General features: G+C 42.5%; 1 protein-coding gene across 3 annotated transcripts in view; it reads left to right on the top strand.

The window, feature by feature from the left end:
• The window catches only part of TENM1 (teneurin transmembrane protein 1), a 1,737,496-nt gene that overhangs the window by 241,490 nt on the left and 1,470,968 nt on the right, over positions 1-25,038 (top strand). For all 3 annotated transcript variants that reach the window (XM_085608139.1, XM_085608140.1, XM_085608138.1), the window contains exon 2: positions 18,326-18,611. In XM_085608139.1, the coding sequence (XP_085464265.1) occupies positions 18,392-18,611 (220 nt within the window). In that variant the 5' untranslated portion in view covers positions 18,326-18,391. The remainder of the gene's footprint in view (positions 1-18,325; positions 18,612-25,038) is intronic.

Below are 25,038 nucleotides of genomic sequence, written 5' to 3'. Positions count from 1 at the left end.
TTAACATGAACAAAGTGGTCTTCAGATGCTTTTTTGAACAGATTTGAAATATCATGCAGTGAACCAATCAACAATCATCAAATTCAAAGAGGCAGTTTTAAGGTAGTCAAGGCTAACTCACTGAGATGCACAACTGAAGCATCACGGAGGCAATCATCTGACGTTTAATACACATCACAGATAGGTAACATCTTAAATATTATTAAATGCCTGCCTTTTGTCCTATGATTACCTTTATGATGTTGTGATGCCATGTTGAAAAGATATCCATATATCTACCACTATTTTAACGTGGTGAAAAAAATCATATTTTGTTGCTGCAGTTGTCTTTGGATGCCCATCTCCAGGCTGGTATCCAACTTTACTCCTTAAACTAACACAATTCAGTTGCCTTTGTTGCTATTCTTTGACTCCTCTGTAATTAGCTAAGCCCTTGTTTTTTTCATCATCCAATGTCACAACACATTTTCTAATGAACTCCTCTATTAGATATCCCATAAATGCATTTGCACCACTAACCACTCAAATCTAAAAATGAATCATGACTATCTAATTTGCAAGACTGCCTCATTTGTTTCTGTTTTCAAAGACACACCTTGCCATATTTAGGGCCTGATTACAAGTAGGTCCTGTGCGATATGTTAATTATTGCGTACAATAAAAATCTGACATCAATGTGTGCAGAATTTATTGGATGGGATCAATGTTGCATATTCTGACATTTCAAGGAATTCCATGCAGATTTTGGTGCAAAGTGCCCCAAACTCCAGAAGTCCCAGTAAAACAGGCATTTCACCTTGTTAAATTCTAGCCGGGTGACTTGCTGAACTCTAACGAAGTGTGCAATCTTTATCACACCTGTCCTTACCCTGTGCGAAAAAATCGAAGCACCCAAAAGCAATTGGATAAGGCCACTTGTCTGCAAGCCCTTCGTATTCTCAAATCCTGTTGAACCCATCCAGCCAGGGTTCACGCAGTAAATAAAAGCAGAATGGTATCAACTTGTGAGTATTTTTCATTTTCTTACAGCAAACAGAACTGAAAGAATGCACATTACACATCAACAATCCCCACCTTAATTAAAACAGCACGGCTATCTGTGCCAGAAATGTACAACTGTGTAGACCTGGGGAGTGAAATTACAATGGCATTTAGCTGGTTCAATAATTAAAACATTAATCATAACTAAACTTACATTTTCGCAAACCATCAGTGGCTAAAATATCTCCGTTTTTGCTGAGTTGATTTACTAATACGTGCAGGTGTTGGTCGCATTGGAAAGCAATTACATATAGGATTCTGAAGTTCATAGAGAAAGCATGGTCAACAAATCACCGAAGCGCAGCTAATTTGTCATGCCTGTGTCTTGTAAACGATCGCAGGGCTTGCCACATCTGTCAGCCCTCCTGCTCGCCTCGGTATACCTCAGAGAAATAAAAGCTGGTTTATTTCCCAGCACAGTAGGTGGCAGGTTTGATCCCTGCATCTGCTGGTGAGTAAACACCTTTCGGCGTCGCAGGCCTGTGCTGTCGCTGCCCACCTACAAGGGATTGCACTGCAAATAAATCATGCAAAATACATTTCTACAGAAACAGAATGGATTCCTTCAAGGCATTCTCATATTTAGAAAAAAAGATACACGTTTCTTTGTGAAATGTATCACACATTTGAAGGAACTGGATGCGCGTGAATTAATTGTGTATATGTGGAATAAAAGGCTGTGCCCCATGACATTTACCGAGGCACCAAATGGGCGGAAGTGCTAATGGTGTGGAGATATGTGGGGGGTGGGGGTGGGGGGCATCTCGCTCTCGGTTTCCTACAAATAAATATGTATGAGTGGAAGAAAAGGGTGATCTTTCATGAGAACGGGTGCATATTTTTCAGTCCACTTTCAGCCTAATAAACCTGTGCTGCGTTCAAGCTGAAATCGTTTCTCACACAAATATCCGGCCAAACTCTCCTCATCATCAGCCGCCATGACGTGTGGTTGTTTATGATGCTGGGGGGTGCGCGGCCCTGCGCGAGGCGGGAAAGCAGGCATCCCTTATTTAAATGATGCTCCGACTCAAATATGCTCATGTGACGACTCTCACACAAACAGATATATTGCTTTTTATATTTAGAAGTTACAGGAGAATCAAAAAAATCTGCAGATGCAAATTAACCTTTTTTTATTGTTTCGTATTGAGATCTTCGTGGATTGCATATTGTGGGTGTCTGAAACCATGGCTAACACATGGGGGTGTCACGTGTTCTTTCCTATTAAATATGTTAGGCTACAAAATATGGGGCATATTATCAAGAAACGGCGTTAAAATTATCGCAGCTTTATAAAGTGGCGATAATGGGCTTGATAATATCCCCTTGAGGATTCCCATAGGAGCCCATGTTCTGGTGTCAACATGGGCTTCTATTGGAATGCTCTGCCGCATATCATCAAGCCCATTATCGCCGCTTTAGCGGCAGTTTTCTGCCGCTAAAGTGGCTATAATTTTAACGCCGTGCTTCATAATATGCCCCTATGTTTTTTTCTCTGCAATAATAGAGTTCAGAGAATATTGCTTGAATCCCTATATTATTTTAGAGAAGGCAGACGCACCCAGAACTGGCACAGAAAGAGACAGAAGCCGCTCACCTCTTACAGACCTGCCATTGATCTCTTCCTGAAACTGAAAGGGATGGCTGACCCTTTAGTGCTTCCCCGAGCTCCATAAGATGTTTCACAAGCATTAGATTCCTCAACGCTGACACTCACACATTGTCTGAGATATGGATTCTAAGAAGAATGCTATGAATTTAATGGTACGTAAAGTATGGCAGGCTTGTGTAGCACTTAAGGATATTCAAACTATTGTCTCTAAGTGACTCAGATGTCTTCAAAATGTACATTAACCTATTGATGATGCGATGCGTGCAAAATGGAAAATCTCACTCTTTTCTATATGTATTTATCGTCTCACACACACACACTTTATTTCCATCTTCCTCTTACTCAATTTTTTAAAAATTCATTTTATTTTGAAAATATGAGGATGTTTATGGTGGAGCCCAGCCTCCTGTATTCTACCATCTATATTTTCTGGCCTTTGCAACCTGTACATTTGTTGGCACGTTGCAGTCTTTGTGAATCTCCCAGCCACTGGTTTACCACTTCCTACATGTGTGAAGTGCCCTGGGGAGTCATGCATGTGTTTTTTAACTAACCGAGGTTAGAAGAGATGAGATATGTGATCATAGGTAACCAACTCTTTACTTCTTAGTTCCATGGGCCTGTTTGTGAAGATCATAGGGGGCAAGAGCTGTTTAGGGGCTAAAGACAGCAGAATAGGAGAACGAAGGATGGTGTCCTAGAGACAGCTTACTCTCTGAGGATGACATTTGATCTATCGGAGTTTGATCAAGGTTTCAGACAGGATCAGGACTCTCCATGATCACTTCATGACACGTCATTGTAGCTGGAGGGCCAGCATCAGAATGAGGTCTAGTGCGGTCGGCTCTTCTTCAACAGGCAGCAGCAGGGTTGAAATAAAGTGTTTTGTGAAATACATAATTGATATTTGGTTGCAGTTCTTCTCTGTGGTGGCCAGTTATATTTGACCTTCCTTCCTCTCCCTCGTCCTGCCCCAAACGGTAAGATCTATTTGTTTATTACATCATTTAAAACAAAATGTTCATTTTTCTTAACTTAGAAATGGTCTTTCAGGTTCATTTGGTTTAATGCACTTTTATTTTGAGATCTTAATGGAACAAGTAGGGTGGGCGAAATTCACGTAATATGCTTTTGTGTAATTCCCGGAACACGTTCTGAGAAATTACACATAATTATGTGAAATGCAAATGCATAATTTGTCTAGTATGAAAAGCATCTCTGCATCAATTTTTCACTTTGAGATCCATATTGCAGTAAAAAAAAGAGCTAGAAAACATAAGTGCCGGCGCAGTCGGCACAGGTAAGAGCAATGGGGCGGGGGCGAGACAGCGATGAGGCAAGTGCAAGGTAAGTGTAAATGTGAAGGACATCTAACATGGGCTTCAATTGGAATTCCATAGAGCATATTATCAAGCCCATTATCGCCGTTTTAGCGGCAGTTTTCTGCCGCTAAAGCGGCGATAATTTCATCGCCTGTCTTGATAATATGCCCCTTAGATTCTTTTTTATTTTACTTTCTCTATCTCGTTGTCTGTCCACTTCCCCCTCCGCCCCAACACCCCACCGCTGTTACCTGTGTCGGCTGCGCCTGCATAAGTGGTGTGAGCAACAGCCCCTCTCGTTCTGGCCATTGCTGTTATTCCCACACGCTCACTGAAAGATATTTCTCTACGAAGTAATTACTCGATGTGGCGTAATGGCGCGATTTCGGTAATTTCACTCAACAAGTTAATGCATGTGATCTTGTGCAATGTAACTGGGGCTCACGTAGAATGCTCTAGAACCTTCACCTCAGGTTTGCACTTTATAAAACTGCAACACAAAAACCCCACAATATTCCCAAAATGACACAAATTTCGCTGGCATATTTTGCATTTCGACCAAGTCCAAGAGCAGTCCAGTTTTGTTCTCAAATCTCAGTGCAGCATTGTACATCAGAGTCAAGTGAGAGTTCCAAATGCTGCCCCTCTGACTGTATCATTAAACAGGCAGAGCTTTAATCAGGCAAGTGGGCCAGCAAAGAGAAATGTCTGGTGACAGATTTCAAACAGAACAATGCTTTGTTCATATGTCAAACTGCAGAGAAAGTGTCTGAAATATGAAATGGTTTCCTCTTTTGAAAGACGATTTTCAGTGGCCACACTTGAATATCAAAGCAGGTAGGGTGAGGGCAGATTTACCAGAAAGCTGCAGAAAGCACACTTATAAATGACATTCACATCTGCATGCTTCTGCCTGAAAACATTCCTGGAACTGCTTAATTTGATTTCTACTATACAATAGCTACAAATAACAAAGACTTTCTTGACAGCTCCCTGATAGAAAGGTCAATGGGGTAGCATTTCCAGTGAAATAAAAGCATGAAGTCACTCATAGAAAGGTCACTTTGTTCTACTGTTGTGAGCCTTTATCTTGCTTCTGACAAGGGCATCAGGCTATTGATCAGAGACAACTCTGGTCTATTCAGGAGCGAGGCTCCGGTTCACTGACAGTATCTGCATAGATGTGTTTACAACATTATTTAAAATACTGATATTTGATAACCATGTATCTAAAGAGATGTTTTAAATTTCTGCGTTCTATTTCCATCAAAGGCATTCATGTAATTTACTTGGCCCATATTTAAGAGTTATAGCTCACTCCTACAGGCAATAAGGGCTGTCATTTACCTCCCTGTAATTATGTTTGCGAGCCGTAGGTGTATGTCCATAATGATAGGGTTAATTAACAGCTCCCATTGTCTTCAAATAAAGACAATAAGACTATTCGCACCCCCACCCAAAACAGGAAGCAGCGCTTGGAAAAATGGCACTTTGCCCAGTAGCCCCCGCTTTCTATACAAAACCTTCCGCTATCAGGGACATGGCTGTCTGTTCTCCACCCACAGCTTCATTCAGGGAGGAGCACAATCAGCCGTAGAAAAAAACAAACTGCCATGTTGTTTACTTTGTAATAATCTGTGGCAATCAGATTTATATTCCACTTCAACAAAGCAGAGAGTCAGGCCGGTGCATTGCCCCCAGTCTACATACGCACTCTCAGGGGCGTACCACAGGCCCCCGCAGCCCCCGTTGTGCAGAGGGGCCCCAAGATCCAGGGGGCCCCTCTGCACAGCACTCTAGCCGGAGAGCTCCTGAATGAGACCGGAGGGGGCCCCTCCATGTATCTTGCAGGGAGGCCCCCTCAAGTTTCGTTATGCCAGTGGCGCTGCTGCACCATGTGCATTTCTTCCAATTTGAATGGGGCAAAAGTTAATAAAGTCCGAGCATTATTGAATCCTGGAATGGTATCTGTACAACAAAAATGTTGCCGGCAGTCTAGCAACTAAACCAGTAATGAAATTTGGAGCAGTAGTCCGTAGTTTATCTATGCATTGACTTCTTTTGTAGGGTCCCTGACTCCTACAACACGGCCAGATTATGGAACGTGCAGTGACACCTGTTTTAGACCCAGTCTCAGTATTGTAAAGCTTATTGGCATGTTCTGTGCAGTCAATGCTATTCTATCATTGGTTTGTATCTTACCATTTGTGTCATGAAGAACAATCATATCATACGGATTGCATCTCATCAGCTCTTTCGACTGAATGTATTTCCACATTTATTATATGTATTTGTGAAATTATCATATTCATTATATGTATTTGTGTTAGACCTGTCATCCTTAGGGTACTCTTTCCCCCAATGTTTTGCCTTTTGCTGCTCATTTGTGCTGATTCTTTTTGTTGGCCTTAGGACTCTGACCACTTTACCACTGCTAGCCTGTGCTAACGTGTATGTGCTTCTTCCCTAAACATGTGATGACATTGGTTTATAACTGATTTGCATATTTGTTTTAGTACTAAGCCTCTTGTAAAGTGGTATTCCATATACTCAGGGCCTGTACTTCAAATGCTGCTAGTGGGATTGCAGCACTGATTGAGACACCCACAGAAGTAGCCTTTCAAACTTGTCTCAGGCCTGCCACTTCAATGCCTGTGTATGCAGTTTACTGCCGCTTCGACTTGGCATTTAAAACTACTTGCCAAGCCTTATACCCCACTTTAATTACATGTTGATCACCCCCTAAGGTAGGCCCCAAAGAACCCTAAGGGCAGGGTGCCATGTAAGTAAAAGGTAGGACATGTACCTGTAAGTTTTGCATGTCCTGGTAGTGACAAACAGCCAATTTCGTTTTTCGCTACTGTGAGGCCTACCCCTTTCACAGGCCAGCATTGGGAATTCCTTAATACACTTTTAAGCTGTAATTCCTGATCAGAGAGGAGTAGATTTTTCATGTTTGAAATGTTTAGAATGGTAATGATAAATCCTCCTTACTAGTGAGGTTGGATTTAACATTAATGTTTTAGAAAGTGGATATTTCTCTGTCCTTACTGCTCTTTGCACCTGACAGCTTGTCTCCATTACACGTCTGGTTTGGATTGCAGCAACACTTTGTTCATTTCCTCTAGACAACCAGAAACACTAGAAATGTGGGGTTCACCTGCATTCTGAGCTCTCATCTGAATTCATCTGCATTCTGATAAGTCGATCTGGCCAGGGAGGAATTGGAGGGGCTGACACACTTTAATAGGCAGTGTCCTGTCCACACATAAAGCACTGATTTACACCCCACAGGTAGCCTGGCAAACAGGACTGGGTTGAAAGAGTTCCTTGAGTGCTTCAGAGAGATCTTTTGAAGTCATCCCCTGCATCAAAGGCACTTTTGGGTATAGGTTCTGGGTCTGTGATCCCCTAAAATCAGACACTTTAGGATCTTGAACTAAATCTCTGTCAGAAGGACTGCTGTGCTGCTTAAAGGACTTTTCAATGCTGATGCAGAGGGTGCCCAATGTCAGCAGTTCCACAGCCTGCGCAGCTCTACGACAACACTCTGTGTGGTTTGCCGTCTGGGTCCTGTAGTCGTCTTGCCTTTGATCAGAATCAGCCTGAACTTTGGATTTGCACTGGTCCCTCGTGACCTTAAGAAATTGTTTGTTAAAGATTATGTCCTATTTTAAAAAAAAAAATGATTTTTAGAAGAATGGCCATTTTGGTTAATCCGCAATCCATCCTGGGTGAATACAAGTTCAAGCCAGACCCCTGCATGCACTTTGGAATCATCTATCCCCCAATTGGGCATCTTGGGGTTGTTAAACTAACTTGAAATATATGCCACCCTTCACCTGCACGATTTCACAAATTAAATCAAGTAGGGTCGCAATGGCATTGTTGCAACTACAGGCTCCTTCCAGTGGGCTTTGATTCACTTCCAACCCCACTACAATATAGACCTAACAATTTGGAAGCAGCTTCTTATAACCGAGTCAATACAGAGCGCATAGAAAAAACATAGTAAAAGTATTGTCATCATGTTTTTAAATGGCAGCAGATGTCAGCCCGCATCACTCCTATCCATTTCAGTATTTTGCCAACAACCTTTTCTATTCTTAGTGATCTCAATTGCAGCCACCATCTATCTCCTTCCAAGGTGCAGAAGAAACCCAAGGACTAACTAGAAGGAACCATCACCAGCACACATATGTGTAATGACAGCATGCTGTGAGAGGAAATAGGTTGTGTACCACCTTCTCTTTAAAAGCAATCTACCAGGTCCATCCCCTCCTTCTATAAGCATGCACAAACAACCTCTTTCATCATACTTTATCTGTGGGTTTGATGAATGTTTCAAAAGCAACAAAATCCTGTTTACGCATATTTGCAATCATTCGCCTAGCTTCACACATCTCCAAAACTTTGGAAAATATATAAATAGTGTTGGGTAATAAACTATAGATTATATTCAAACTCAATTGACCATGAAATCTTTCTTTATTAATGAATGGATCTTTCATATGTCTGCCTGTACTTACACTGAACACTTTCAACACAGTGTGCATGAACACAATTACATTTAAATATATTTAAACATTCTCCCATTTATACCAGCCATGTTTCCTTTTGTGAAGGAACAATTAAAGGCAGAGTTTCAATATATTATTCAGATTCTCTACTTCACATGATCCCTCTCTTCCTAGAAGAAATCCTTGCAATTTCCATGATCTAGCAGTTAGGACATGTCCTATGTGTGCATTTCCTGTTGATGAATATGAAACTAATTTGGTATTTTGGAGTGTAATCCAGACACAGAGAAATACATTTGCAATAAGTCTCTGCTATTATGCGTGTCCATGTATTTTAACATTTTATTTAACCAAATGGATGGTGGATTCCTCAGTGATCATGCATGAATTTGTTATAAAACCCTGAAGTAAATTGTGGCCATTCCCATTCTCTTCCCAAACACAGGCATTTGTACATACACATGTGAGGTGGGCAGTTCACATAAAATGCTTTTCATAGTTGGCATTTTTAATAATATCCTGTTAATATATATATTTCAAGGTACTAAATTAAAGTAAGAGCATATAGCCACCAATCCGCTGACACCCTGTGTGGTGGGGGGCTGGAAGGTCAGAAATTTTCCTTGCAGGATGGTCTAAATGATAATAGCCAGTCAGTGGAGGAGCTATTTCTGGAGATTAAGTGTTTTAGCTAAACCTTTAACCATTGGCTTAGGGTTTGGCACATATCTGCAGCAATATTCTGATTGATATTGCTTTACAGATTTTGTATTACATTGCTTGCCGGTAAAAAAATATCTGAGGCCCGATTCACAGAACTAACTTAAGACAAAATCCTAAACTTACTACCATTTTGGTATTCACAGAAGACACTTACTCATTTTGGTATTCACAGAAGGCACTTACTCATTTAGGTATTCACAGAAGGCTCTTACTCATTTCGGTATTCATTGAAGTTAGGAGTCCTAACTTTAGGGCTCCTAAATGCCTTCTGTGAATACCGAAAGTCTTAAAGATAGGATTTTTCTCAGTTTAGGAGTAGTAAAGTTAGGACTCCAAACTTTAGGACTCCTAAATGACTTCTGTGAATACCGAAAGTCTTAAAATTAGGATTTTCACAGTTTATGAGTAGTAAAGTTAGGACTCCTAACTTTAAGACTCCTAAATGCCTTCTGTGAATACCGAAAGTCTTAAAATTAGGATTTTTCCCAGTTTAGGAGTAGTAAAAATAGCACTCCTAACTTTAGGACTCCTAAACTGAGAAAAATCCTAACTTTAAGACTTTTGGTATTCACAGAAGGCATTTAGGAGTCCTAAAGTTAGAACTCCTAACTTCTGTGAATACTGAAATGAGTAAGTGCCTTCTGTGAATACTAAAATGGTAGTAAGTTTAGGATTTTGTCTTAAGTTAGTTCTGTGAATCGGGCCCCTGGAATTTACAATGCCAGAACCTAAATATATATACTGAAATAAAATCCATTTTCGATCTTTCAAAGAAAACAAAAAATTTTAATTTGTTATGGCTACTTGCGGTGTTGGTCTCATTGTTAATATAATTTATGAAATGTTGTATGCAATAATTTAGTCGTCAGAGAGACACTGTGAAAGAAAATATTGAAGGAAAGTGATAAGAGAACAAGTCTTGAGTTATGAAGTTCCTCTTACGTGGTGATAATATATTGATATTCTTCATACAATGTTATATGGCATTTTATGGAATTTGAAAGAACAAGATATATTGGTTAAATGACTGAGAAAAATGAGATTTATTAATAAATGAGATGATGAGAGTTATGAAGGAAGTTAACTATGTATTGCCTTTACCATATACTGGAGGAGCACACTGTATGTACATGTGCAAAGGTCCTGCAATATATAAACGCAGACTTTGTATGTCTTGCTGATGGAAGAATACTAAGCAAGCATTAGTTTATATTTATGATAAAATGTACCTTTTTTAAAATACATTTCAGGTATTTAAAAAGGTATTTCTGGCAAGCACAAAGGAGTTATTAGGTTGGAGATCTCCTTCATGAGTGCCGAGATCTCTGTAGTTGTATATGTTGGGATGAAGTATTGATTTACGCTTTAGACCACTGGATGGGGCCCTATCCATTATAAAGCCAAGTTCCCTTAAGGTTGCTTTGATATGATCATTCCTGGAATTATCATTACTGGTCTTCAAATCATGAGTTGCCAGGATAAATTCAAGGTCATGTATTTTGAAAGTGTTTGATGCCTGATCATTTTTCTGTGTTAGATGCCTGATGACAAATTGATTTGGCCATGGTCTGACTTTTCATCAGTTTTGGTTTACGCACAAATAGAAATAGATGAATTCTGGTACTGGTATAGTTCATATCCATAGTTGGAGAGAATGATAGTCCTAATTTCAGTGTGGAAATCTCCATCTGTGAAAGTTGACATGAGAGTCAGTTGATCACTGATGTCACCGAGCCTGTTGCTTGCTTATCAATGGCCTGGTCGTAGATCCTCTGATTAAGGGTCTTGCTGGACCTGAGCTTGTTGTGACCATCTCTGCGCGTTATTCTGATCATTTCTTTGCACCCCTTTGCCTTCCTCTTCCTGTTCCCCTGAGTGTAAGCTGTTTATTCCTGTTTTTGTTGAGGAGCCAGAATTCTTCGTAGAAGCTTAAGGGACAAATCTCTAAAGTTGTAGAGCCTGTTTGTTCTTCAACTTCCGATCCTATATCAGAACTTGAGCCAGTCTCTTGTTGTTTCTGTATTCCAGTATCTGTAAATCTCGTTTGGGCATAGTCAAATCATTTGGAGAAGGTCAACACCCTTCCCTCTGCTTAATCCTTCATGTCACTTAGAAAAGTTCACTGTGTTTTTGCTCTTTATACTCTCTTCATAAATGTTGAGTTGCTCATCCAAAGTTTCGAAAACGTGAATGACATTAGATTCTGTTTTGTGTTTGTAAATGTCTTCAATTTGTTTGGCAATCTCTTTGCATGTTGATTCCAGATTAATTATAACATACTTGATTGAGAGTTCCATCATCCCTTTGCATGTTTTGGCTATGAAGAGAGCACATTCTTGCAACAGGTCCAGATTAGAAACTTCATATGTTGGAATGACTTTCAATGCAATGTAATTTATATGTTATTTCCCACCATTTGTTTAATTCACACTTTTTAAACTTTTCCAATAGCTGCCGTTTTTTTTTCAGAGATGATTCGATGAAATATTCATCAGTTGTCTTAAATTAATTACTTTCTGAGTCCAAATGTTTGTCAAATAGTTATGATGCAGCTGCTCGCCACATTGATTCCCATTCATTCATATTCTTAGAATGGAACGCAAGACGTGATCTTTGTTCAGTGAACAGAAATGTATATATTGTATACTATGCGTTTTACATTGATATGACTGCCAGCTTGTCTTTTTGGTATCAGAGGTTGGGTGCAAGTGTTTTGTAAATTTCTTTGTATGCACTTTGATATAGATTGTGATCTTGTAGAAGGTGTACTGATGGAGCACTGAATGTTCAGTCATCAGGCAATATATTAATGAAATGGGAATTGTCACTGGATGATTCCAATCATGATGCAGGTGAGAACGTCTTCTTGTGTTATGATATCTACAGAGATTGACAGTCTTACACACCACTAATTAGAGTATTGATGCTTCTGCACTTGCTGGTAGTGCTCAGCGGTTGATTACGTGGATGCTCCTTAGTGCTGTCTATATGATTTGCTAGTACTTGGAATTGCATTTGTTGTCATATGTGTTTCCTGCATCGAATGGTCTCAAAGTAGTGGCTCCGGTGTTGCTTTCACTGGTGACCTCCAGTAACGCAGTAATAGCAGTCACACACCCATGTTGGGTCTGCGTACGACGGCCCTGGCCACTCCCCTTATGAACTGAGTGGGTGACGACATAGCTACATGTCCACGCTCCAACCACTGCCTGCGATGACACATCTGCATCCGATGTACACAGCACAATGTAATGGCGTAGGGCCCAGGGCCCTCATGTATACAACAAGACCATAGGGACACATGCAGATATCATGTTGAACTGGCTACGGGCACATGCGCCCGGCCCCTTTATTGGCAGGGCCACATATACAATGACGTCTGTGCTGGATGTGTGTGGAGTGAGTGTAAGCCATTCTGCATGGAATGTCTGGTGCTGGCAATCAATTGAACATTAAACACCAGTGCCACGGAAACATAAAACACATGCATAAAAGAGTCAACTGCTGAGCAACATGGAGGGAGCCAGAGAAAGTCCAGAGGACAGCCAACATGCAAACAGAAGTGTCCGTGAGTTGCAGTGCAGTGGGGATGGAACACCAGAGATATGCGTGCCCATGTGAAGAAAAAGTCTCAGATAGTGTCCCTCCGACAGATACCCGATGCAGATGCAGTGGGGTGTCATACCTGCATCATCTTCCTCATCAACATCTCAGGGCCCCCACACTGTTTGAGGTGACATAGCTGTACAACCTCTTCACAGCTCAAAACTCAATTAGTAACGGCAATGGCTTGCGGTGCACTGAGTCACTGGCACCTGGAGTGCTGAGCAGGGTATCAGTCCGATGATGGCATCGACGATAGGTCTGAGCAACTCCGTAAGTCTGTCAGGACCACCGTGTCGACTGTGGCAGATGGCTGTTGGAGGTGGTCCTTGCGGTGGTGGTATGTGCTTCCTACGGTGATGCCACATCCGGGCCGGTCAGGACTCGATTTGGTGTGTGAATCCTGGTGGGACGTCGTTGGGCCCGAAGGCTCCGTACAGCGCAGGGCCACAGATATATGGCATTGATGACCCCAGGGCCATTGCTTCAGGGGCCATCTAATATCTTAGAAGAAGGGGTCCTGACCTGACAAGTACAGAGTTAGTGGCCCCTGATGCACAGTGCCCGGCACAGGCACCCAGCCACGGGACGGTGACTTGCGGTGCAGTCAGATGGGCCATGTGACCTGAGCGGGTCACCATCAATGTCCAAGGTGTATGTTGCGGAGGGTTTCGGTGGATAGTGGAAAGTGTACTCCAGGGCATGATGCCGAAAGGTTTGATTTTATCCGGAAGCAGCAAATGGAGGAGTGGAATGCGACAGCCTCGTTGTCACCACCAATTCGGTGACAGCTACGTGAGGATGAAAACTGCCCCCTAGTCCATAGACTCAGGCACCACCAAAGTTCAACCAGAGAGTGTCGATGATTGTCGGGGAACAGACTTAGTGGCACCGGGGCTGAGAGGGGATGCTGTCTGCGATGATGCCAGTACGCTGATATGAACTCAGCCATTGCAAAATTAAGAGCCTGTGACCTATTGGACTGCAGTGTAGGCCGGAGGCAGTGGTCAGCAGTGGCCCACAGCCACGTGTCGTTGGCTGGCGAGGCACATAGTTAGTGACACAAGGGCAGTTGTCGGTAGTGTTCGATCACGTCCGTAACGATGATCTTGTTCCCTCCGGACTGCAACGTGTCATCCTCTTATGCCTCTCCGTGTGTGCGATGACATGTATTCTGCCTTTTGAATAACCGATGTTCAGTTCCAAATGTGTCACCCACTTGTGCGCAGCATAGGCCGAGGGCCGTAGTCCGCAAAGGGCCACAGACACGTGTGGTTGTGATGCCATGCACAGACTTGTTGGCACCACATCGAAGTGAGTACAGTGTAGGCCTGGGCGAAGCACTACGCTACGCTCGCGTAGTTTGCGAAGTTCGCGCTACTTCGCACTACGCGAACTGCACGTAGCACAGTGCGAACACGCGTAGCGTAGTGTTGCGTAGTGCTGCGGTCATTTTTTGCTTGCTCGCGGTCCTCAACGTCAAGTTGGCGACCGCGAGCAAGCAAAATGACATCCTGGCGAGACTTTTTCCTTGTTCGCGATCGCGAGCATGGAAAATAAACCTCCCGGCGAGATTCCCAACGCGAGGAGGTCAGGTTTCTCATTGCGAGGGGTCGTGTATGCTCGCGACCGCTCGCGATGAGAAACTACCAGTTCGCGTTGAGAAAGCTGCCGCTCGAGTAAAAATCTACTCGAGCAGCAGAAAACTACAGCTCGCACTGTGCAAGATGCCATTATCAATGATTGCACAGTGCCGGTTGCTTGTCCGCACTGTGCAATCATTGAAAACAACATCTTGCACAGTGCGAACATGTTACTACGCAGTTCGCGAAGTGATACGCGTAGCTCGCGTAGTGCGAACTTCACTTTGCGTAGCTTCGCGAAGTGCTACTTCGCGAACTACGCCCACCCTTAGTACAGTGACTTGTCCTATGCCTAAAATGGTGTTCACTGCCATGGTGTAATCAAGACTCATTTCCAAATGTGTGACCTACCTGACCGTGGTGTAGGCCTGAGGCAGCAGTCAGCACGGGCCATTAACCGAGTGTCGCCGGCATATGTTGGATGGCCCCACTGCCCTGCGTAGTTCAGGTTCAGTGGCACCACGCGTTCAGACACCTCCATGTATGTGACCCGGGTTTCGTCCGGACGCCCTGGCAGAGACGTTGGGCTTTCCGGAAGTGGACCACGCCCAGGGCTACGTGCTTCTTATTCACACCCTTACGCTGGCGTGGCGTACGCCGGGCCATCCCACTCCGGTCACACTTAGGGGGGGCGTAACAGGCAAGATTCCCGCGAGGTCCCCCACTGGCTGGGGTGACATGGTTGCATCCCCTGTCCACTACACTCCATGCACCAGAGGTGTATGTTGCCATAGATATGGGTGTGTGGTGCATACTACGGACTGTCCAGCACATCTCTGCCACTCTTGGCATTGTGTACTTTCCCAATCATGGGACTACTGCATCCTTCACACATGCCTGTTTGCCACCTCTACCCACATTCGGCTGTTGTGTGGCTGAGGTGCCATGCCGTTGACGGCTCATGTTCACGGCTTGGCCAGGTAACCATTGTGAGTTGTTCTGTCGTGTCTGGTGGGTGGGCATGTTGTTGTCCATGTTGATTGTGATTTTGTGACTTGTGCATTGCCAGAGTTGTGATTTGCATGGTTGTGGAGTTGCCATCCTGGGTACGGTGGTTGATGATGGACGGTTGGAGGATGAAGGAATCATGCACTGTCTGTGTATTTGAAGCCGACATTGTTGGAGGTTCCATGGTGTTCTGTTGTTGCCTGCACATTGGGGTGGGAGGTGTGCTTTCTGTTGCGGTGATTGAGTGCTGTGTCACCACGGGGCACAGGTGGGACATGTGTGCTGTGGATTGCCCCAACACGTGCGTGCATTCTGCTATGGCGTATGGTCCTTGCTTGGTCTCCAGTGTGACCTGCGCGTTGTGTTGGACGTGTGGGGACTGGGGTAACAGAGTGATGGTGATGTCCAGGACAGGTGTGAGGGACTTGGATGGCGCTGGCAGTGAGACTACCCCGACTCTGGTGGGTGTTGTTTGGGGGGTGCCAGGGGCCAACAGGTGCAGCCAAGCCAGCAGCTTGGTGTGGGGTGGGATGTTGGTTGTCCGCTGTGTTGGTACCATAGGCCTGTTGGGCGATGATGGTCGGGATGCGTGGGATGGTTGTCCCTTTCAGCCTGTGGTGGACGGTGGCATTGTCAGAGGTTGGGTTGGTACGCTTCCTGGGGGTCCACTGGGTTGTGGTCCTGGGGTGGTGTCGGTGGGTGTTGTGGCCCTCTTGGGTGTCTGGGCCACATGATGGGTGGCTCCATGGCATCTGTTGCCCTTCCAATGTGGCCCTGGGCTGTTCTCCCTTTTGTTGTGCAGGCTGCCGTCTGACTTTACAACAGGCCAGAGCAGGTGTAGATTTCCTGGTGCTAACGCACCTTATCGCCTGTTTTGTGTTTTTATCACAGTTCTGTCTGGTCGTCGAGAATGTAGAGGTGTGATGTTGTCGCGTCTTTTGGCACGGGAACGCCCACTCTGCATCTCATTAGTGATAGTTGGAGGGGCATCTACCTGCTCTGTCACTGTCCTCCATCCCTCCTGTGCACTGCATTAAAATATTCAAGGGTCCAATTCACAAAAATATATCATTCTAGGACAGATCAGGAAAAAATCTACTTTTATGAACGTGATGATGTCATGAAAATAATATATCTATGCACCTAAATTAACCAAAATGCCATGCCCACAGGCAGATCGCATTACAAAATCTATGTCAGAAAGGCACCAGGCAGCAGCGGCCGTCAAAGGTAAACGTGGTGGGGTGATGGGGCGGTGGAGCGGTGGGAGGAGGGTGAAGTCCACAGACGATGGAATAGGTATAATTAAATAAATAAATGATACTTATTCTGTCGTCTGTCGGCTTCCCCCCTGCTGCTCCTTGCCCTGCCCACCGCGCTTACCTGTGCCGGCTGCCGCTGGAACCAGGAGATGAAGCAAATGCTTATCTTAGTGCATGCCTTTCAGGGCATGAGTTGAATGAGCTAAGCTCCGCACTTGGCACACCTTCAATTCCCCTACTGCAGGCTGTGTTACTGAAAACCTACAGCAGAAAAACTTACACTACAGACAGGGCAAAGACATGTTGTATTCTTTGATGTAAAGATTCCATGCTTTGCCATTTATGAAATTTCCTACCCTGACCCAAGAACAAAAAACTCAAATTCAATTTCTTAACATTTATGGCACTTTAAGCTCTGTACATCTCAACGACCTCCCATGGATGGCATGGGTGTCGGATCCTGCTGACATGGGCAGGACCTTATCACTATAGTCATATGTAGAGCATATTTGAGGCCCCCCAGACACATTGCTCTGTTATACCAAGAAGGTGTTTATGAAAATATAAGCGCAAAATAAGTGCTTGTGGACTGATGTTCTACCTGGCCAAAATATCAGAATTCAAACAAGGCCTGTGGCAAAAGTAATGCATCCTAACAAATGTCCATAAGCATTGGTGTGAATCTGACACTAAGGTCATAGTACACTTTTAAGTTAAGCATTAATACATGCATAAATAAATGCATACATAAAAATGAATCAATGAGTGATTGATTAAATAGATTAATATATAAATATATAATACCTTTTTGTCCAGTCATAGTGATTGGTCACACTATATCTGAATCACCGATGATCCCTTTTCTGTTTATATGAATAATTATGTCACAGTAGGCATTTTAGATGTTGTGTTACCAGTAAATTTGGACTTTATTTAGGAGCACTGAAAACTACTGTACAATTACAGCAATGACCAAAGGAAAGCACAATCAGAGATCTGTAGACCATCTGAACACAGTATACATGTTATAAGTGACAGTAATCATTAGAAATTATTTTGTGATTCTTATTATTGATAAATGGAGAACAGCTTTTAGCTACTATTTGTAATACTACCTTTCTATTAAACGAAAGAAAATGTCTTGAAATGTACATGGTGTCATAGTGTGCAAATATTGGCCACTTATGCTTCTTGTGTAATAGGGAGTGGTGCAAATAGGTCTAGCTTATGTCCATAATACACAAAGACTATTTGAACTAAAATATAGGAGGTGGACATATGAGACATGCAAGGCTTCCAAATCTTTTTCCTAGGAAACTCCATCCCGTGAGCAGCCCAGTCGAGCAAACTGACTCTGAGCAAATTTATTGCGCAGCTGTGTTTATACGTTTACAATAGTAGATGAATTTAAATCAAAAATTGAATGATTCGTCACATATAAAATTGGAAGAAAAGACATTTGTGCTAAAAACAAAAATATTATGAAATAAGGTGGATGATTGGTTTTACCACAGGGCAATCCTGATTGCCCCTTTCCTTATAATGCAGGCAGCAAGAGTCGTCCAAATTATATGTGGTTCATTTTTTTGGTTAAATGTGCCTGTCGTGCTTCTATTTTGTTATATAAAATATTTTGTTTTGCTTTTTTCAGGACTGTGAGCACAGATCCAGGGTATGTTTGTAGATCTTTTATCACTTGGAGACAACTTAATTGAAGATGGAACAAATGGACTGCAAGCCCTACCAACCACTCTCTAAAGTCAAGCGTGAAATGGATCTAACCTATACAAGCTCCTCAGATGATAGCGAGGATGAACACAAACTGAGGCAGTCTTACAATTCCCATGAGACCCTGCAGGAATATAATGAAGAACTGAGGCTGAACTTCCACACTCAAGGTAGAAGGAAGAGGAAGGCCGTAGAGGATTCTACTCAAGGTGAGACAATTTCTTAATATTACATTCATCTCCTTTAATGTTTTAATGATCTTGAGTGTGAATATGCATTTTAAAATATATTATACTAAGTCGCATATTTGTATGGACTATCACATTTTGAGAAATAAACAAAACAATACAAGAGGCACTTGTCTTCAAAATTAATGATCTCATTGAATGGAGTTCTCAATGTGAGTTCATTGACAGTACATATAATATGCATCCTCCCAACAAGTGCTTACAGTGCTAAATTATAGCTGAAATACTTTAATGCATGTATTGTTATCCCCAAATGTGCCCAGGTATCAGTTTGTTGTTAGTGGAGCATACAATCCTATGCTGCATGGTTATTCATTTTTTGTGTTCTATTAAGAAATTATTGTTAGAAAATTTATAGAAAATGAATGCCACGGAAAATTACAAATACATATACTTGGAAATATAACAATGAAATTGGAAATTGAATTGGGTACTACATAAATATCAGTAACATCCAATTTATGTGAAAAAAATGCAAACTTTAGGACACTTTGCTACATTTGGCTACAATAAAACATAAATATGTAGGCACAGCTGTCTTCTACCTCAACGCTCCTTTCTGGAGCTTACCATTGGAGGACTCTAGAGGAAAAGGGTGAACTTAGAATGCAAAGATTTTATAACTGTCATTTTTGTAAAGTTACAATCTTCATAGTAGTAACAAAATGTCAGAGACACCACATGGAAATATGTTTCTCGCCGCTTATTTATGAACATATACCCTACTTTTTTAGTACTGGACGCAGGTGTGCAAATTGGGTGTAAAATCCCTTTTAAGTATCTAAATATGATATCACTATTAATATAATGGCAGATTTGGTAAATATTAGAAAATGTATTCGGTTCTCCCAAGGTTCTATGCATACTGATTACATCCCTTAATTAGCATGCACCTATTTACTTGCGTAAAATACATTTGAAGATTAAATAATAGAATTAGCTTAACAATTAGTTTAAGCAGCTACCAGGTATGGTTATGACCATATTATTGTGCATAATGTATATTCAACAGATAGATTTTTCAGGAAATCATTACCTCAGGGTTAGACACTTGAGTTAAGCCATTCATTCAAATTGGAACTGGAAAAATTAGCATACTGTTCTAATGTTAGATTTTATATGGAGCAGCTGAGGAAAGTTGGCAAAACTGTGCTCCACAACATGAATAGTTTATTTTGTTGGAAGATAATCATAAGTCCAAAATATTAGTAGTAGAATAAGTACATCTCATGCCAAGCAATCCAAAGACCAAATTATTGAAGTTAGTTAACATGAATGTTATAGAACCATCCTTAATAGATATCTTCAAGTTGTCTGTTTCATATTATTTAGACTTCCTGGATATTGTGTTGGAGTCACCAAACAGCATCCTTGTGTGAATTCTGTGTGTTTGTAACTTATTCTGTGACTGTGACAAACATGTGACAGATTTTAGCCTGAAATGGTTTACATAGCCAACACTTAAAGGATTTAATCAATTTAGAATGCAACACGCAAATCTGTACATTGACAATTCTTGAATCTGTGCTGTCATCAAATTTTAGCTTGATCCAGAATAATGTTAATAAACGTCAATCAAACATATTAATGATTACAATTTATTTTTATATGCCGCATTTAAGATCACAGTTGCAGTTTATTGTGTTACTGTATGTATATTTTTTGGGCAGTCTGCCTAAGGACATTGTGGGTTTTACATGAGCTGCACTTCATTAAATGGAGAGAGCAGAAATGCGCCGATCCAGTGCTGAGCCAACCTCTCACCACTGGTTAATTGATGGGTGTTGCTTAGCGACTGAGAGGAGAAGGGAGTTAGCACTTAGTCAAACACATATAACTAACATTGTAACCCATTTAGCTACACAATACGGACCAGAAATCAGTAAATAAAGTCAAGAAGTTTTATTACAAGTTAGCAATTAAGTTAATGTAAATGAATCTCAGCACTATGCTGTAAAGGTACAGAATAACAACTCGATAGTAAAACCTCCTAATGAAGTTCGGACACATCAGTATGAGACCAACAAGAAGTTCAGTCACAGCAATACAAAGAACTAACAGTTAAATCTGGTCCTAAACATGAGTAATATCTAAAGTCATCTAATCTAAAGTCTAAACGAATAAACATAATATAATCTAAATGAAGTCTCCAAAATTTCAGGGAAATGTAAAAAATAGAGAAAATTGTGTGAAGTATGCAAGAAGGTGTCATCATTTCAAAAGCTTGGTAAGAGTCTTCTAAGGATAGGGAAATAAGTGTTAGCCTAAGCCACACACAACAAAGAATCAGAGGGGTAAGCATAGAAGTCTGTACCTCTCAAAGTCCAAGAGAAAAGTAGCCATCATCAACCTGTGAGAACACTAGTTAATACCACAAGAATCTTCTGGGTAACACACTTGTTCACACCGTAAGGGGCTCCATTGTCCCTTCCATTCTCACATTGCAAACTGCAACATTAACTGAATCTCCCAGGCCAGTCCTGAGAATAACATCATTGTTGATCACCTGCGACACTTCGAAACATTGCTGTAATTGACTCTCTGGCTCTCCATGTTCTTTTTCAAGGTCCTTTTTTTCTCAGACTCTCTATCACTAGTACAGAGTTATATCTACTCTCAAACTAACAAACCATTGTTAGATTTGGGGGTCTCTAGTTGGCATAGGTAGGTACCTGTGACAAATAGGGACCCTTTCGTCTAGTCAGGGTAAGTGGGTACTCTCCTAAAATAACCCCTGCTCACCCCCTGGGTAGCTTGGCACGAGCAGACAGGCTTATCTCAGAGGCAGTGTGTAAAGCATTTGTGAACACATACAGTAAACAAGTGACAACACTACAGATGGACACCACACAAGTTTTTTTTATCAAAAATAAGTATTCTTTATATAGAGTTAACACAAGACCATAAATGACAGAAATCCACAATACTGTTACTTTAAAATGGTAGAATTTAGCTTAGTTCTCTCAAGATGATAAATGCGGCACTCAGAGTTCAATGTACCTGAAGATGCGTAACGCTAGACAACGAAAGTGTTGCAAGGACGGTGATGCATTGAAGTTCCGGTGCAAAGAAACAAAGATGGTGCTTCCTCCTTGATGTGACACGCTTCCCGGTGATACGGCGGCGCCTGATGGTGACGTCGATCCTCTTCTCCGGCGATGCGAGATGTTTTACACGATGCGAGCCGTGACAGGCCCTGCGACATGCTTCCCAGTGATGCGGCGGCATCTGCTGCGACGTCGATCCTCTCCCCTGGCGATGCAAGTTGCTTCCACAATGATGCGAGCCGTGACAGGCCCTGTGACACTCTTCCCGGTGATGCGGCGGCGTCTGCTGCAACGTCGATCCTCTTCTCCGGCAATGAGCCGCGACAGGCCCTGCGACACGCTTCTCGGAGATGTGGCGGCATCTGATGCGATGTCGATCCTCTTCTCCTGCGATGAGCCACGACAGGCCCTGCGACACGCTACCCAGTGATGCGGCGGCGTCTGCTGCAATGTCGATCCTCTTTTCCTGGCGATGCGAGGCGCTTCGGTGGACCTGCGATGGCTCAACGATTCTTCTGCGACACACTTCCCGGTGATGCGGTGGCGTCTGAGGTGACGTCGATCCTCTTCTCCGGCGATGCGAGGCGCTTCGTGTTGTGAAGCGGCAGTGGCAGTTCAGAGACACGCTTCTTCTTCTTGAGTCGCGCTTCCAGCTCCTTGCGACACACAAGCCCTCAAAAAGTCCAGCACAACTGCAGGCACTTCAAAAGGACTCTTGGAGAGCTGGTGGGTGAAGTCTGTTGGCCCTGAGACTTCAGCAGGAGGCAAGCTCTTTTCCAAGCCCTTGGAGATCCTTCACAAGTTGAATAATAAGTTTCCCAAAGTGATCTAAAGTTCTTGGGTTTGGGTCCCAGTATTTATACCCAGTTTCTCTTTGCTCTCTGAAGGCAGAGAGGCCTTTGCCTAGTCCAAACCAGTTCTGGTCAGCCCTGGAGCACTTTGTTGACAAGACTCCTTCTTTCCTTTCAGAGTGCAGGGTAGAGACATCAGACGCACCACAGGAGATGGATCCAGCATTGTGAAGGGAAGGCACAGCCCTATTCAGGTCCCAGGTGCAACTCCTCCCACTCATCTAGATGCAGATCTCTCTATTTAGCCCTGTGCTGACTCACCCTGTCTCCTGGAATTTCCCTAGCCCCTGTCACTCAAACTCCAGACAAGGAATACACAGCCTAGCAAAGGCAGGTTTGGATGGTTAGACAAGAAAATACCTACTTTCTAAAAGTGGTATTTTCAAACACAGAATGTTAAAACCAACTTCAATAAAAGGTGTATTTTATCATTCCGAGTTCAGGCATACTAAACTCGAATTTCTATCATGTTCCCTGAGTCAGTTAGGATTATAAGATGTAATAATCAAACTGCCCATTCTGGCCTATGGAGAACAGGAAGCCTTGCAATAGTGAAAAACGAAAATGGCAATAATTCAGTATTAGAACACGCCACACACACCAGGGCACGTCCTACCTTATACTTACAATGCACCCTGCCCTTGGGCCTACCCTAGGGGTGTCTGATATGAAGAAAAGGGAAGGTTTAGGTACTGGCAAGTGGGTGCACTTGCCCAGTCAGCATGACGGTACCAGACTGCACGCAGGCTCTGCAATGGCAGGCCTTAGACACACTTTTACAGGCTGCTTCTGTTGGTGGCTCAACCAGTGCTGCAAGCCCACCAGCAGTATTTGGATTACCAGCCCTGGGCACTCCTGGTGCACTGTACTAGGGTCTGACAGGTAAACCAAACCAACCAATCATGGTATCACTTATTCATACATTAATTTACAATAGGGAGCACTTGCACTGTGGCACTGGACAGCAGTGACATAGTGCCCAAAGCCTCTAACACCAGCAAAAACACATGAGGCACAGCAAAAACTAGAAGGGAGACCCACGGCAAGGTGCCAGGTCTAACAACCATGTAAAAGTACCTGCAAGGAAAACGGCATGCAAGCAGAATGGAAAACGATATTGTATGTGGTGAGAAATAAAGGCGTACTTGAGTCAATCTCATTTAGTAGTGCACATTAATATGTGTTGTTTCTGTACATACAACTACAGATGAATGACATGTAAGTATATAAATTCAGCATTAGATTTACGTTGCAATTGATGTAAATATAAAGTAAGTTTGAATGCACTAATGAAAGTTTGATTAAGGACTACATTATGAATACCAATGCGAAAACATTAGTTAACACGTTTACATAAATCTCTCACGTTTCTAACGTAAATATATTTTAATAATGTAAAGATAATTTTATCCAGTCTCTAAAGACTATATTTCTTTTACATAAGGTCAAGGCACACAGTGTATATGATTCCTAGTTTTGTAGTGAATGCACTTCAGTACTTGAATTTAAGTGCAACACTTTATATTAATTGTATTAGGACACACAAGTATGTAGTGCTAAGTGCATGTATTTATTGCGTATTTATGACGTGTTAGGGTGGAGCCAAAATTATGCTACTCCAGTGCCATAATTATTAACATATGGCACATTCCTGTTCTCTCTCTCTGCACTGGTGCACTTGTGGCTGGCAAACACCAATTCAGGCCCCCTTGTGTGATGATGCATGGGTGCCTGCATTAGAGCAAGGATTGTTTTTGCACCTTTCTGCAAAAAAATAATCCTCTGAGGCTTTTTACTTTTTCCTTGTGTGCTGCACTTACAGAAAGGGGGAAAAAAAGCAACAATAAACATATTTCTCATTGTTACAACGCGCCTGGGTAGGCATAGCATTTTGATGCATTCCCACGTTTACTAGTCTTGGTAAATCAGGAATGTGCCAAAATCAATAGGTGGTTGCATGGGAACATCCATTCACCACCTTCCCAGAGCAGGGTAACACAAGGCATTACTGCAGATTTACCAAGCTACACAGAGCCACTTTAGGAGGCTTTGTGTGGCATAAAAGATCTCACTGCAGCTCTTCCATTGCCTTGCATGATGCAATGGCAATGGAAGAGCTTAGTATATGTGGGCTTATGTGATTTGGACCGAATCATAGGATGTTGAGTCGAACCCATCACTCGAACACGGTTCCTAGTTTTGAAGTTGGTAGGACTTTCCCTAATGCCACATTCAGAAAGGCAAAGTTGAGAGCAAAAGGTCCACATTTATTAGATTTGTGGACAGTGATTAGGAATTACGCATTCAAAGGGAAATGAAGGATGAAAGAGTGAGTGAGTCAGTGAGTTACTAAACAAAATAATTTTAAAGTGCAGTATTGCCCAATGTGACATGTCTGCACTGAAAAAAGAGGGTGGTCATCGATGCTCATTACTAATGCATAACACAAATCGTGCAAAGCAGTAAATAATTGACATTGGGATATGAGTT

Source organism: Triturus cristatus, chromosome 5_2 (assembly GCF_964204655.1).
Source record: "Triturus cristatus chromosome 5_2, aTriCri1.1, whole genome shotgun sequence".
Lineage (NCBI taxonomy): Eukaryota > Metazoa > Chordata > Amphibia > Caudata > Salamandridae > Triturus > Triturus cristatus.
The sequence above is the reverse complement of the archived record's forward strand: the minus strand, read 5'-3'. Positions and strand labels throughout refer to the sequence as shown.